Raw genomic sequence first — 13393 nt, 5'->3', positions numbered from 1 at the left:
AAATGCTTAAAAATAAATTTAAAATCATTTTTAGATTTCGTGCTAAAATTAATAACTACTGTACGCTACACTGAATACAAGAATTGTAAAGAAAATGGTTTTAAACTGGAATATACTCAGTACATATAGTCTTCATGGCACCACACTTAAGAGTTACCACTGAATTCAGTCTTCATTTGGAGGATGAACACACTTTTACCCACACACAGAGCCTGCAGAATTTTCTTGCTGTTGATTGTGCCAGATTCAGATATGAAGCCCAACTGCCTAGCTACTTTTCTTCTCTAGGTATGACAGTCCTGCTCTTTCTTCAGCATTTCCTTTTGATGAAGCATGTCCTTCATGGGTGTGCTGGTTATGATGGATGCTGATCTCCTAGCTCTTTTCCTCACTGTGACAAGTCTGAGTGGTCGAAGGTCATATAGGCCTATCATTGCCGTTAATGTTCCCGGCTGTGGTGATTTTGACATTTCATGTTGTAGTCTTCATTCAGAGTGATTACTGATGGCCGTATCTTGTTCCGAAACTGAAGCATCAGGGACCGAAGGCATATCTACATGCCCATCATGTGCTCCTGAGGTAGACGGTTGGTGCTGTTCTTTATAATCTCTTTCTGTTATCACTGCTTAATAAAATATTTGTGGGTTTAATGGTTCAATTCCACAGGCTTCAAATCCTTTAAGGGCATTGTTCATAGTTGTATTAAAAGACATCTGAGATTCTTCGACAGCATGCGTTGTGGCTATCATGGTTACTTCATCCCATTTCCATCTGTCTTCCGCTGATAATTTCAAGGCATTTCTGTAGTTAGCGTCAGAGTATGGGTGACGAAGTGTAGCCTATATCTGGCTTCAGGTAAGATGATGAATTCGTCAACTTACCCCAGGCTGTTAGGAAGCGGTTTGCCCTTATAATCAACAGACATCTTGCAATCAAGATTCAGCTAACACTGAAGTAAGTTGGAAATATACTGATATTTAAAGAAAATAAAACGGTTAATTCATATTGTGAGCACACTAGTAATAGAAGCTTCCTGCACACACCTCACATATTTTAGTGCGACAGCATCAGACATACAACCCCCTACCACTGTTTGTCTCAGACTGAAAGGAATTTCCTTCTACGTGCAAGATATCGAGCCTAAGGTCACACGGGAGCCAACTTAGTGAACAGAATACTGCAAAAGTTATGGTCAATTCGTCATCTTACCCTGCTTTTCCCTACTAAATACACAACTGGGCATCTAATTTTGATATGGCTGAATATAGTATTCATACTGAAGTCACTGTACCAAATCTTAATCAGATCAGAGACTTACAAATGAGTTTCCTTGCTAGTCAAATTCATAGCACATCACCCATGTCTATAACTGTGTAATTTAAAGAGTGATAAATCACAGAAAACTATGGTCAATCCACAGACGTTGAAACAGAACTCACAGGTGTAGCATTGATACATTGTCTAAGAACACATTTTGATCTCTGACGGTAGCCACCGTATTTCTTGTCTCTGCAACCCTCACACTGGTCACAGTCCTCAGTGCGGTAGCAGCCAGCACAGCGACCACATCGTCTGGATGAGGATTTGGTCTTCTCCTCAACTGCAAACAAAATGGTCCGAGAATTAAATTAACTGAAAAATGAAATACAAAGCTCATACATAACTTATCTCCAAAAATCTTTCATTTTTTCCCTAGTCTTAGAAAAGCAGTATCAAATTAAACAAGGAGACAGATACCACAAACAAAATCTAATACTAATAAACAACAATATTAAACAAGACAACAAGGCTGCGGTGGTTCCAGGAATGTGAAAAGGATCCGAGACAGATCAATATTCTAGTTTCTGTACACAGAAGAAATGGAGTTCATCATTGAATTGTTTCCTTTAAATTACTGACAGTTTGTACCCAAGAGAATGAATTACATCATGTGATATATAATAAAGACGAATGTATAAACCAAAAATTAATGTCTTTGTTTACAGGAAAATGTGTCAGCACAGATAGGTCAAGGAGTGGGAAGAAAGCACCCCAACACTTGCCTGGTGTGAAAATAGGAAACCACGGAAAAATATCTTCAGGGCTGCCGACAGTGGGGTTCGAACATCCCATCCCTCCGAATGCAAGTTCACAGCTACGTGAACCAAATCATGTGGCCAACTTGCTCGTTGGAAAAAGAAAAAAAATTATGACAACAGCATTGACTAGAGGAGAAAGAGAAGGGAAACGAATTTAAAAAATAAGGGGACAAAACCTTCATATTATGGAGAGCTTCAAGTACTTGGGAAACAAACTAATGCAGAATGCACAGCTGGACATGGAGATCAGTAAAAGGATTCAACAGTAAAATGCATTCTATCACAGTGTGATAAACCTGGTGTGGAGGAAGGAAGTGTAAAGAGGTGATGTATAAGATGTACTACTGCAGCAGAGATCTGGACACTGAGAAAAAAGACAGGAGAATAAAACCCAGGCCAATGAAATTAAATTTTTTTAAAATAATAATAGGAAAGACAAGAAAAGACAGAGTAAGAAATAAGGACTTCTGGAAGGAGATCCGAGTGGAAAAGCTTTAAGGCAGAATGGAGAGGGATAAAAGACGGTTTGAACATGTTAAGAGGATGGAAGAGGGAAGGATGCTGAAGCAAACGATGGAGATCCAGATAAGAGGGTGGAGGGCAAGAGGGAGACACACACTAAGGTGGTTGAAAACGATCAAGTATAGTTCAATTAGAAGAAAATAGATTGGAACACAGTTAAAGAGGAACAATGGTAGTTGGCTAGAGGAAGATGGAAAGGTGCTATAAACATCCCAGCCCGGCAGGAGCTGGATGAGGAAAATGGATGATGATGACGATGGTGGGCAAGTAAACCAGGAGTTACAACACACATTTAAGTTAACAGTGATAGCGTTCCAAGAAAATAATAGTTGTCATGCTGCAGTGCTGAGTTTTGTGAAGAGCCGCCACATGTACGCTACTGGTATAAACAAAAAGAACATTTGCAGTGTGCCAAGAAGACAACCTTATCATTACGGGGATCAAAAACAGGCCAGTCAGAAAATGGAAAAGGAACAGTTAAATATGTAACCAGACTTAGAAACGACAGCTATTCAATTGCCAACGAAATGTTACAGTTAAAGGTGCTGGAGACCACAAAGAAAAGCAATATTGGAATCTCGCAGTTTAAAGCAAGCAGAGGTTGACTGTGTAGATTCATGAAGGAGAACAACCTTTCTCTCCTAGAAGGATGTCTCTACGTCAACAACTGCCAGAAGACCATTCTGAAAATGTGGTGAAATTCCATCAGTATTTTACATTAAAAAGTGAATTCACATCATTTTCCCTCCTTGCATTTTTTTGTGAGGTTAAAGAAGGCTAAAGCATGAAAATATGGTCACTCAGGACCCCACTCCTTCATAGCAGGAAAAATTTGATGTACCACAGTTCCTTCGATCTTTCAGGGATAAGAACTCTTCTTTCTAATTTAAGAGCTGACAACCATAAACCTAAATGTCAGTCCTTGAATATAAAAGTACAATTACAGCTAGCAATGCTATCAATTAAAATGAAAATCCACAGCCTGTTTCCAGTCATTCGACCAGGTCAGGAATGGAATGAATGAAGCCCCATCTAGTAGCGAGGATGGGAATTGTGCCAGCTGCCGAAGCCTGTCGCACTCCTCTGGGGCAATGATTAATGAATGCCAGATGAAATGAAATAATATTGGAGAGTGTTGCTGGAATGAAATATGGCAGAGAAAACCGGAGTACCCGGAGAAAAATCTGTCCTGCCTCCGCTTTGTCCAGCACAAATCTCACATGGAGTGACCAGGGTTTGAACCACAGAACCCAGCGATGAGAGGCTGGCGCGCTGCCACCTGAGCCACGGAGGCTCCTAATGCTATCAATATTGAGGGCTATTTATACATGACATATTGAATATCCCAAGATTCTAAGACAAACTGAAAGAAATTATAAAAACTTACAGGAATCTAATTTCTCTTTCCGCTTCTTAGTTTTACGATCATCATTTCCTGCTGTGATCCGGTCACCCTCTCTTTTCCGAGGCTTATATCGTGTCTGCAGCGTTGGATCCTCTTCACGACAGCGCTGCATTAGAAGACATACACGTTATTACAAATACATCACACATCATACAAATACATCAACAAAGAATTTTTAGCTCACATTCATGTTTAGTTATACTAATATATCCAGTAAAACTACAATTACACCGGCCTGCAAAGATTTTACAGCAAAAGTAATTGAATGTGATATACGTTACATTTAGTGTCCTTATGTAAAAAATAATACCAGTTGCTTCGTATTACGTACAGATTTGTCACAAATACATCCCATGTTTATGCTAATGGAGCTTCGTTGCTGTAAATGTGGTTTGGATTGGTTGTATGAAGTCGATTGAGTCAATAAACGAGTTCATTTGTGTTAAAATGGCAAGTGGCAGTGATGTTCGGAGGCAAACATGTGTGAACAATCCAAGCTCTTTCTGTTATATCTGTGGCCAGTATACAATTAAAGGCCAGAAGTGAAATATTATGCCATTTATAAAAAGCTTGTACTTGGCATATTTTAACATGAAGTTAGGTGATCAGAACAAAAATTTTGCACCCCATATTGAGTGTAAAACAGGTGTAGAAAACCTGCGACAATGGTACAATGGGTTGTTGCTGTCAATGCAATTCGGAATCCTAATGGCTTGGCGGGAACAAAGAAATCATTTTGACGAATGTTATTTTTGTGTCTGTAAAGTGTCTGGGTTCAATACGAAAAACAAAAAGCACTTTGTGTATCCCTGCCTTCCATCTGCCATACCCCCGTACCACATGGACCCGATATTCCTGTCCCAAAACCACCAATACAGTTACCAGAGAGTGTGTTTTCATCATCTTCGAGTGCGGAGGACGGTGATGATGATACCTTTGTACCAGACGTCTTTATAAAAGTGTGATTTAAATGATTGGGTGCGTGACCTAGGCCTCACTAAAAAGAGTAAACTTTTAACATCAAGATTAAAAGAGAGACATTTTTTACTTCCTGGGACAAATTCATAGTTACAGAAATCGGGAGGAAGAATTCCGGCAGTTTTTTGTTCAAGAAGACGAACTTTGCTGATATATCCCTGGCTTGATTCGTCGTCTTGGAACTATTTACCAAGCAAAGGACTGGTGTCTATTTATTGATACCAGTAAAAGAAGTTTCAAAGGTGTTCTTCTGCACAATGGAAATGAACTTGCTTCAGTGCCAGTCGCCCATTCAACATCTCTTTGTGAAAACTATCACGATTTATCTATGGTGTTGCAGAAACTGAAGTACAATGAACACAGATGGTTACTGTGCTGTGATTTAAAAGTGTGCGGTATCATATTAGGGCAGCAACGAGGATATACAAAGTTCCTCTGTTTTCTGTGTGAGTGGGACTATCGGGACAGGGATCATCACTGGTTAATGTCTGAGTGGCCCAAGAGGAAACAGTTCGTGTCTGGAGAAAAAAACATTGTAAATCGTCCATTAATTGATCCTCAAAGTGTGTTATTGCCCCCTTTATATATTAAATTGGGAATTATGAAGCAGTACATAAGAGTCTGGTTCGAGGCAGTCCCGGCTTTCGGTACCTCCGTCAGAAATTTCCAGGACTGTCGGATGCAAAAATTAAGGAAGGTGTTTTCGACGGCCCCCAAATTCGGAAACTTATGAAGGATGTATGTCTCAAGTATTATTACAATATTATAAGTCCACCTGTTCAATACAATACAATATGATCCACTATTTCATATGGTCAAATATTTTTATACATAACACATAAAAGTCAAAGGTACATGTTTCACCCTCCTTACGGGCATCATCAGCCTATATCAATCTTAAAATAATACATATACTTATAAATTATAGGTTAAAATGTTGAAAAATGGTTTCGTAAAACATTATACAATAACATCTAAAACAACGATAATGCACCAAAGTATGTTAAAAGAGAGTGAAATTAACAGTTTTGAAGATTAAAACGTGATTAAACATGAAACTTTGAGAGTCTAAAACTAAAATGGATCCATATTTTTATAATATCATTAAGACTTATGAAGGATCCGACATTCAGTACGATGATGAACAAAACACAGCTTCAGGGATGGGAATCATTCAAGGATGTTTGTAGCAAATTCCTGGGTAATATTAAAGATGTCAACAGCCAACAGATTGTGGAAACCATGCTGTACAACTTCCAGAAATTGGGTTGCCGCATGAACTTAAAATTACATTTCCTGCACAGTCATCTGGATTATTTTCCTGTAAATTTAGGAGCAGCAAACAGTGTTTTTGTAGTGAGATTCATATATTCTAGCAATGATCATGTTACTTTTTTGCATATTAGTTGCAAGTTGATCATGTCTCATTAAAATTACATATATTCTCTATTATGGCGTTTTCTATCGAAATTACATGTCAAATTTGGATTTCAAATAGCAAAAAAAACTATACGCGATAAGCAAAAACGGTTTACATATTTGAAATCAGCACACCTAAAATAGGGTAAATCACCTCTTCAACCTTTCGTCGGAGAGGGGTTTTTTTTCCCCCCCGAAGGCCAGTGTTATCCAAACTCCAGTTATATGGATTGCCCATTATCCAGATCACTTTGAAGGAAGAAATAAAACCTGCCATTTTAAAAGACACAATTTTCCTGAAAACAATGAACATTCAGTATTTGGTCCTCCTACTGTGAAACAAGTGTAGGGATAGTGTATACACAGACGATGATTCACCAGTCTCTATCATTGTCAGTGCGGCCTTGGTGTTCCGTTATGTCAAATCCAATTTGTTGCTGCGTTTTGCCTTTATGTACTCTGCTCTTATTGCACAAGTGTGAAGAGCTTTGTTTGACTGTGCAGTATGGCTTCCAAAAGGCAAGGTGTAGTTTTAGCATTGGCAGACAAAATTAACTGAACAACTAGACATAAGAGTGGCTGGCAATCAATTGGCTGAGATGTATAGCAGTGGAACATCAACAATTTTGGACACTAAAAACAGATTTTCAATCTTAAAATTTGTGTCAGTCCTTGAGAGTGAAGATGGAAGCTCGTTGAGAAGATGAAGAATGAATTGTGCCTTGTCACAAAACAATTAATTTAAAAGACTGCTCTTAGATGGTGGCGGAAGCATGGAGTTTGGTGAAATCAACCAGATGATGAAGAGTTTGGAACAAATTTAAAGGCATTTCAATCGAGGAGGAGAGAAAAAACAAAAAAGAAGAGAGGGGAACAAGAAAGAAAGGGCTCTGAAAAGTAGGAAGAACAGCCAGAAGAAAAGGACAATGTGTCAGTTGAGGACATTCGAAACACCATCGTGAAACTTCCTGGATGTTCTGAGTGCAAAGCAGAGGACATAGGAGAGTAACTTGTGTGTGATTCTTTGGACCCTAGATTCCAAATTCTCAGTGACTATGAACTCATTCAAAGGGTGATGTAAGAAAATGATGACCCAGAAGATGACGACACTGCTACCGAACCAGACGCGCAATTGTGAGCTAATGAGGCATTTGCATGCCTTGACACAGCACTATAATGGACGGAGCGGCAGCCTGACTGTAACATTTACAGCTCCGCACTGTCAAGCGGATTCGAGACTTGGCTGCATAGAAACAGGTTCAGACAGTGAAACAATTGAATTTGACCTATATGTACAAACTGTGATACAGAAAATTAATACAACATGTAAGTAGAGCGCAAAACGTGAACAACATTGTTCTTATAAAATTTTATTATCTGGACTGCGTCTAATCCCAATTGATTCAGATAATTGGATTTCTACTGCATTTACATTAATTTTCTTAAGGTTAGTTTACTTACCACACACACAAAATGTTTGATGTACTTTGCTTCTTTCTCAGTTATACGAATACAATCACCATGGTACCACTCCTCACAACTGTCACAGCCTCTGCAGATATAAAATTATTTAGATCATCTATTAACCACATTTCAAGGAGAGACAAACATAAAAACATGTTTAACTTAGAAAACAAAAGTGAGCTGTAAAATCTTTGAAGATTTTAAATGAAGAGGATAAATTTTCTGTTTAAAAATAAAACATAATGTTCTGACTTTCAGTGTTCAGAGTGCAAGTTTTGGTAAATGAACTAAGCATCTCCACACTTGTGGACAATATTTAGGACCTTCTCATCAGGTAAATAAATTATATATGTTTTCCCCACTTGACACTCGAGAGCATGCTGTGTAAAGCTAGTCGTAACCGAAGCAATCCTACTACCTTCAGTGTCTAATCTTGTGACTTGTTTATTGATATTGCAGAGGCCAATCAGACAGGGAACTGCAATCTCCTGAAGCTTAACGGCAAGTCTGATGGTATTAGTAGGTTGCGTGGGATGGAAACACGCTGGCCTTTGGCACAGCCTGTTAAAATAATGCCCGTGATAATACTGAGACTGATGGGTTTGACAACCAGTCTAGGTGCCCTGTCGCGCAATGAAGAGATGATCTATAGTTGACCTGTTACTTCTGAAGCCATACTGCTCTCTTCCACCTGTGCAGCCTTCAGTCTACAACCTTCTTGAGAATTTTCAGCCCAAGTGACAAGAGAGTTATCCATTTGTAGTTGGTGGCTTTTTGCCTATTCCCTTTCTTGAGCAAAGGAATGATAACATACTTGTTCCAGTCTGCACCAGTGATAATAAGCATCAGTGAGGTATGTTTGTACTTTGGTATCGCATGCTGTACATGACTGAAAGAACAGGCTGTTTTCTAATATAAAATTTGTTTTAAAATATTGTCATCACTGAGAAATTATTGGACTGGCTTGTAGAGAAAGTGCAGCTGTTTTCCCGGTACAACATGGTGACTCCATAGTCATGTTTCTGTTCCCCACTGTGCAGAAAAATCTGGATCTGTACCCTAAACAATTACTTCTATCGTTATGATTCTACAATACTTAATGTACAATTGGGAACATGCATCATTTTCAAAAATATTTTTTTTGAAAAGTACACCAATGAAATAGTACGTAAACGTATTACATTGTGGTAAGTTGCCTTGTTTTCTACTATTAAAAAAATATTTAATAGTGCCTTTCCGCAAGGCGAGTGAAACGGCCTCTGACGTAAGCGGCGCGCTGTGACGTCACGATCCAGTACCGCATGGAGCTCTACCAGCCGTTGTGCATCAGCCGTTGATAAAAGCCGATTGTTTATTATTCATGATCGCGAATAACTTCGAAATGACAGAAGAAAGGTTCAAAACAGCACAATCAGACAATTTATCATGTCTAAATGTCATCATTCTTGAAAAATAGTTACTTTTGTGGCCGCAGAAATTCGTGGATAACAAGCAAGTTTGTAAGTGGCGTCTTTTATATACGTGCAATGTACTGTAACCCATAGTATTAGGATAACAACGAACCTGGATAGATATTACATCACTTTCAACATTTCCTTCTAGACTGATTCCCCTATTAAAGAATAACATTACATTTTCGGGCTTTCAGCATTAGTAAAGTAAGAAATCGGATTTCAGCACTAACATAAACATATAGGTAGCATTATAGTACTAGTCCGCTTCTGTGGTGTAGTGGTTAATGTGTGCCACTCCCGGAGGCCCGGTTTCGATTCCCGGCTCTGCCATGAAAGTTGAAAACAAATAGTACGAGGGCTGGAACGGGGTCTACTCAGCCTCGGGAGGTCAACTGAGTAGAGGGGTTTCGAATCCCACCTCAGCCATCCTCGAAGTGGTTTTTCGTATTTTCCTACTTCTCCTCCAGGCACCTAAGGCCACGGCCGTTTCCTTCCCTCTTCCTTGTCTATCCCTTCCGATCCTCCCATCCTCCAACAAGGCCCCTGTTGAGCATAACAGGTGAGGCCGCCTGGGCGAGGTAATGGCCCTCCTCACCAGTTTCATCACCATACTCAAAGTCTCACGTTCCAGGACACTGCCCTTGAAGTGGTAGAGGTGAAATCCCTCGCTGAGTCCGAGAGAAAACCAACCCTGAAGGATAAACTGATTAGGAAAGAAAGAATGAAAGAAAGAAAGATCATAGTACTATAGGGCTATAATCTATCATTTCCAAAAAAATATATATTTATGGTTGGGACAACTGGCCTACCCACTTCCGGGGCCCATGATAGAGAATTAAATATCTTTGTGGAGGGAAAAAGTTAAACATGATAAAGATAAATACGACTTCATCTAGTTTTCACAAGTCGGGCTGAGTGGTTCAGACTGTTGAGGTGCTGGCCTTCTGACCCCAACTTGGCAGGTTCGATCCTGGTTCAGTCCGGTGGTAGTTGAAGGTGCTCAAATACGTCAGCCTCATATCGGTATTTTTACTGGCACGTAAAATAACTCTTGCAGGACTATATTCCTGCACATCAGCGTCTACGAAAATCGTAGTAGTAGTTAGCGGGGCGTGAAGCCAATAACATTAATTACATTTGGCTTTTAATAAGCTGAGCATATCAGGAAAGGAAAGTGTCCTGGTGACATTTTAGTCGCTCAATACAGGAATGTCTTTGGGTGCTGTGACTTTTTTTTTTTTTTACGTCACACCGTCACATATAGGTCTTATGGCGACGATGGGACAGGAAAGGCCTAGGAATGGGAACAAAGCGGCCGTGGCCTTAGGTACAGCCTCAGCATTTGCCTGGTGTGAAAATGGGAAAACACGGAAAACCATCTTCAGGGCTGCCGGAAGTGGGGTTCAAAACCCACTATCTCCCGGATGCGAGTTCACAGCTGCGCGCTCCTAACCGCACGGCCAACTCGCGCGGTATTTTTACCCTTCGGTTTATTGACTTGGCTTGTATAACCTAAAACTTAGGCTAAGTTGGATAATATTTTAAACACCTACATCACTATTTTCACCTGTGTGCAATTATGTTATTTATTTCGTTAATATTATGATAATTATTATAATTGAGCATTGTTAACTTATAAGACCCCAACAGACAAGCATTGGTTTTGTGTAGAGTTATACATTTGTTAAATTCACGTTGTTTCCTTTCATGATGTACACGCCTATTCTTTGTTACATTATAGAGTATTTAAATATAGCCTAAATTTCTTTACCAATTAAGCTCTTCAATAAAGGCATACATAACTGTCCCATGCCAAGATATATTGGTAGAATTAGAGCTGTCAAAATGGTTCATAACCCCTTTGATTTATTATCTTGACATGGATCACCCAAAACATAGGTTAGGTTTGGAGAATACTTTAATAATCAGCATTATTTAATGCACTGTTTATTACTTTCATATTCCAAGATGTAATTGAAGCATTTAAATAAAGCATCATACATTAAATTTTAAAGTTTTATCACTAGAACAGCTGACATGGAAAAGTGATTTGAAAATTCAAACAAATTCATCTTACGTTAAAATCATCAAAACAATAAACTGTAGACTTTTCCGATATATCACCAGCATTTCTCCAGCTCGCCAAAATCCATTTCTCCCTAGTTTTAGCGTCTTTGGAACGTTTATAAACAATTTGTTTGGTATGGTATGCGATGTGCTATTGCACATCGGAACTCTACACCATTTATAAGTTTTCTGCCTCACTGTCTGCGCAGGATTCATTTTAAGTCTAAAATATACCACTCAGATAATTATCCAATGTATAGACCTCGAATTTAACCATACTAGACACTAACGTAAAGTAGAAATACGTGAAGTGTATCCTGCTTCTCAGAGCACACTATGTGTTATTTCGTCTGCTAATTCAGTCAACCTGTACGATGACGTCAGGCCAATCAGATCGCGTACTTGCGTGACGTGACATTTTCGTAGATTTTTATCATGTTTGGAGTTATTATTTGTACATTCTGATCACATTTTTGAATTCTGCATGCAATTTTGAATCAGATTAGCATATTTTTAATTAAAACTCCGGATCATGCATGTTCCCTATTACACAACCTAGCATGATTTTTTCAACAAAACATATGATAAATTATTTTACATAAATAAGGCCTCTTGATATCAGAAATGTCATTGCTTCTTTTGTAACACATCTAGTTTTCATGTTAATTGCCCTTTACTGCCTGAAAATGTGTCATTGAGGCTCAGTGCTACTTTGTGATAACAGCGAATCGGCTACTGTTAGTGTTTGAAAAGAGAAGACAAACATGATGCAGTCAGACGCTAGGCAGCCAAGTGTTCATTCCAAGAGGACATCAAGGACGGTTAATTTTTTTGTTCACATTGATGAATTCATAAAGATCCTGAATAAAAGTCATATTTTTTGCTCGTAAATCACAATGAACTGTCAAAATAAATTGCTGAAATGTCATTGCCTCAGAGTTGTTTGTTTGTGTGTTTCTGTATAAATCAGTATTATATTACAATAAATGCTAAATATTTCATTGAAATTATATACTCGATAAGAACTATTCATTGTAAATAATAATTCAAGACAATATTCAACTATTTCAAAATATAAATTATTATAAATATTTCCAAAATTATCAACATTTTTCAGTACTTTTTATATCTAATATTCAGATCTATCTCTTATTTTGATATACCTATTGCGAGAAAACATGACACGATACATAGAAACAAACAACGGATTTGCGTTCATCGACCCAAAATTAGTTGTTAAGATCACCTATCACACCTCTTGACGCAAAGAAAACATTTTTAACATGTTGAGTGCCAAGCGACCCCATATGGGTACGTGAGAGTAGTCAAGTTTTCGAACTTCATGTCCCCATATGGGGTCGTACGTCCGTTCTAAATCGAGAACGGTGCGAACCCATTTGGGTGCGCAGTAAGTATGTGTTTTGAAGCTGTATAAAGTATTTTCCCGCCATCTGCTGGTCGTCTATTTATGTACGCGCATAGTTCACCTTCCATTCCTCAATTCCTGCTTTGGTGCGACCCCATATGGGTACGTCAAGTGTGCTTTGTAAGGTGACAAAGTCATTGCCTATCTCGCGCACGGATTGTTTATGTAAGTGTGCATGCTGTGAGTGTCCGTTTCTTTTCTTAAGTCGTTACGGTTAAATCGAGCAGTAAAATAGTGCACGTAGTCTGGACGATATATCGAACGAGCCGGACAATGATAATGTAGACAAAGTATATAGTTACAGTGATTTTGAACCCAGTGCAGAGCAAATAGCGATCTTGCACGTTCATCCACATTGATGAATTACAGTCTTCAGCATGCACTTTTCCACTGTACTCCGCGTTTCCCAGCCAGCTGTTGCAACAGTTATGACCGTCTTCAGCGATATAGACACTGGTTTCCCACGTTGCACAATCATCACTGCTGGGTTATCTTACTCAAATTAAAAGTTATACAAACCAAATTGCATACAAATTCAATATTCCGTAACTACTAATTATTTTTATAATATTATTCTGTT

At 38.7% G+C, this 13393-nt stretch overlaps 1 protein-coding gene across 3 annotated transcripts in view; it reads right to left on the bottom strand.

Moving 5' to 3' along the window:
• Positions 1-13393, bottom strand: part of LOC136886382 (CXXC-type zinc finger protein 1) — a 77754-nt gene that overhangs the window by 37960 nt on the left and 26401 nt on the right. For all 3 annotated transcript variants that reach the window (XM_067159147.2, XM_067159146.2, XM_068230715.1), the window contains exons 3-5: positions 7864-7954; positions 3988-4111; positions 1440-1600 (exon numbers count right to left, since the gene is read on the bottom strand). In XM_067159147.2, coding sequence (XP_067015248.1) covers positions 1440-1600; positions 3988-4111; positions 7864-7954 — 376 coding nt within the window. The remainder of the gene's footprint in view (positions 1-1439; positions 1601-3987; positions 4112-7863; positions 7955-13393) is intronic.

This window comes from Anabrus simplex, chromosome X (genome assembly GCF_040414725.1).
Source record: "Anabrus simplex isolate iqAnaSimp1 chromosome X, ASM4041472v1, whole genome shotgun sequence".
Taxonomy (NCBI): domain Eukaryota; kingdom Metazoa; phylum Arthropoda; class Insecta; order Orthoptera; family Tettigoniidae; genus Anabrus; species Anabrus simplex.
This window is presented reverse-complemented; position numbering and strand designations above follow the sequence as displayed.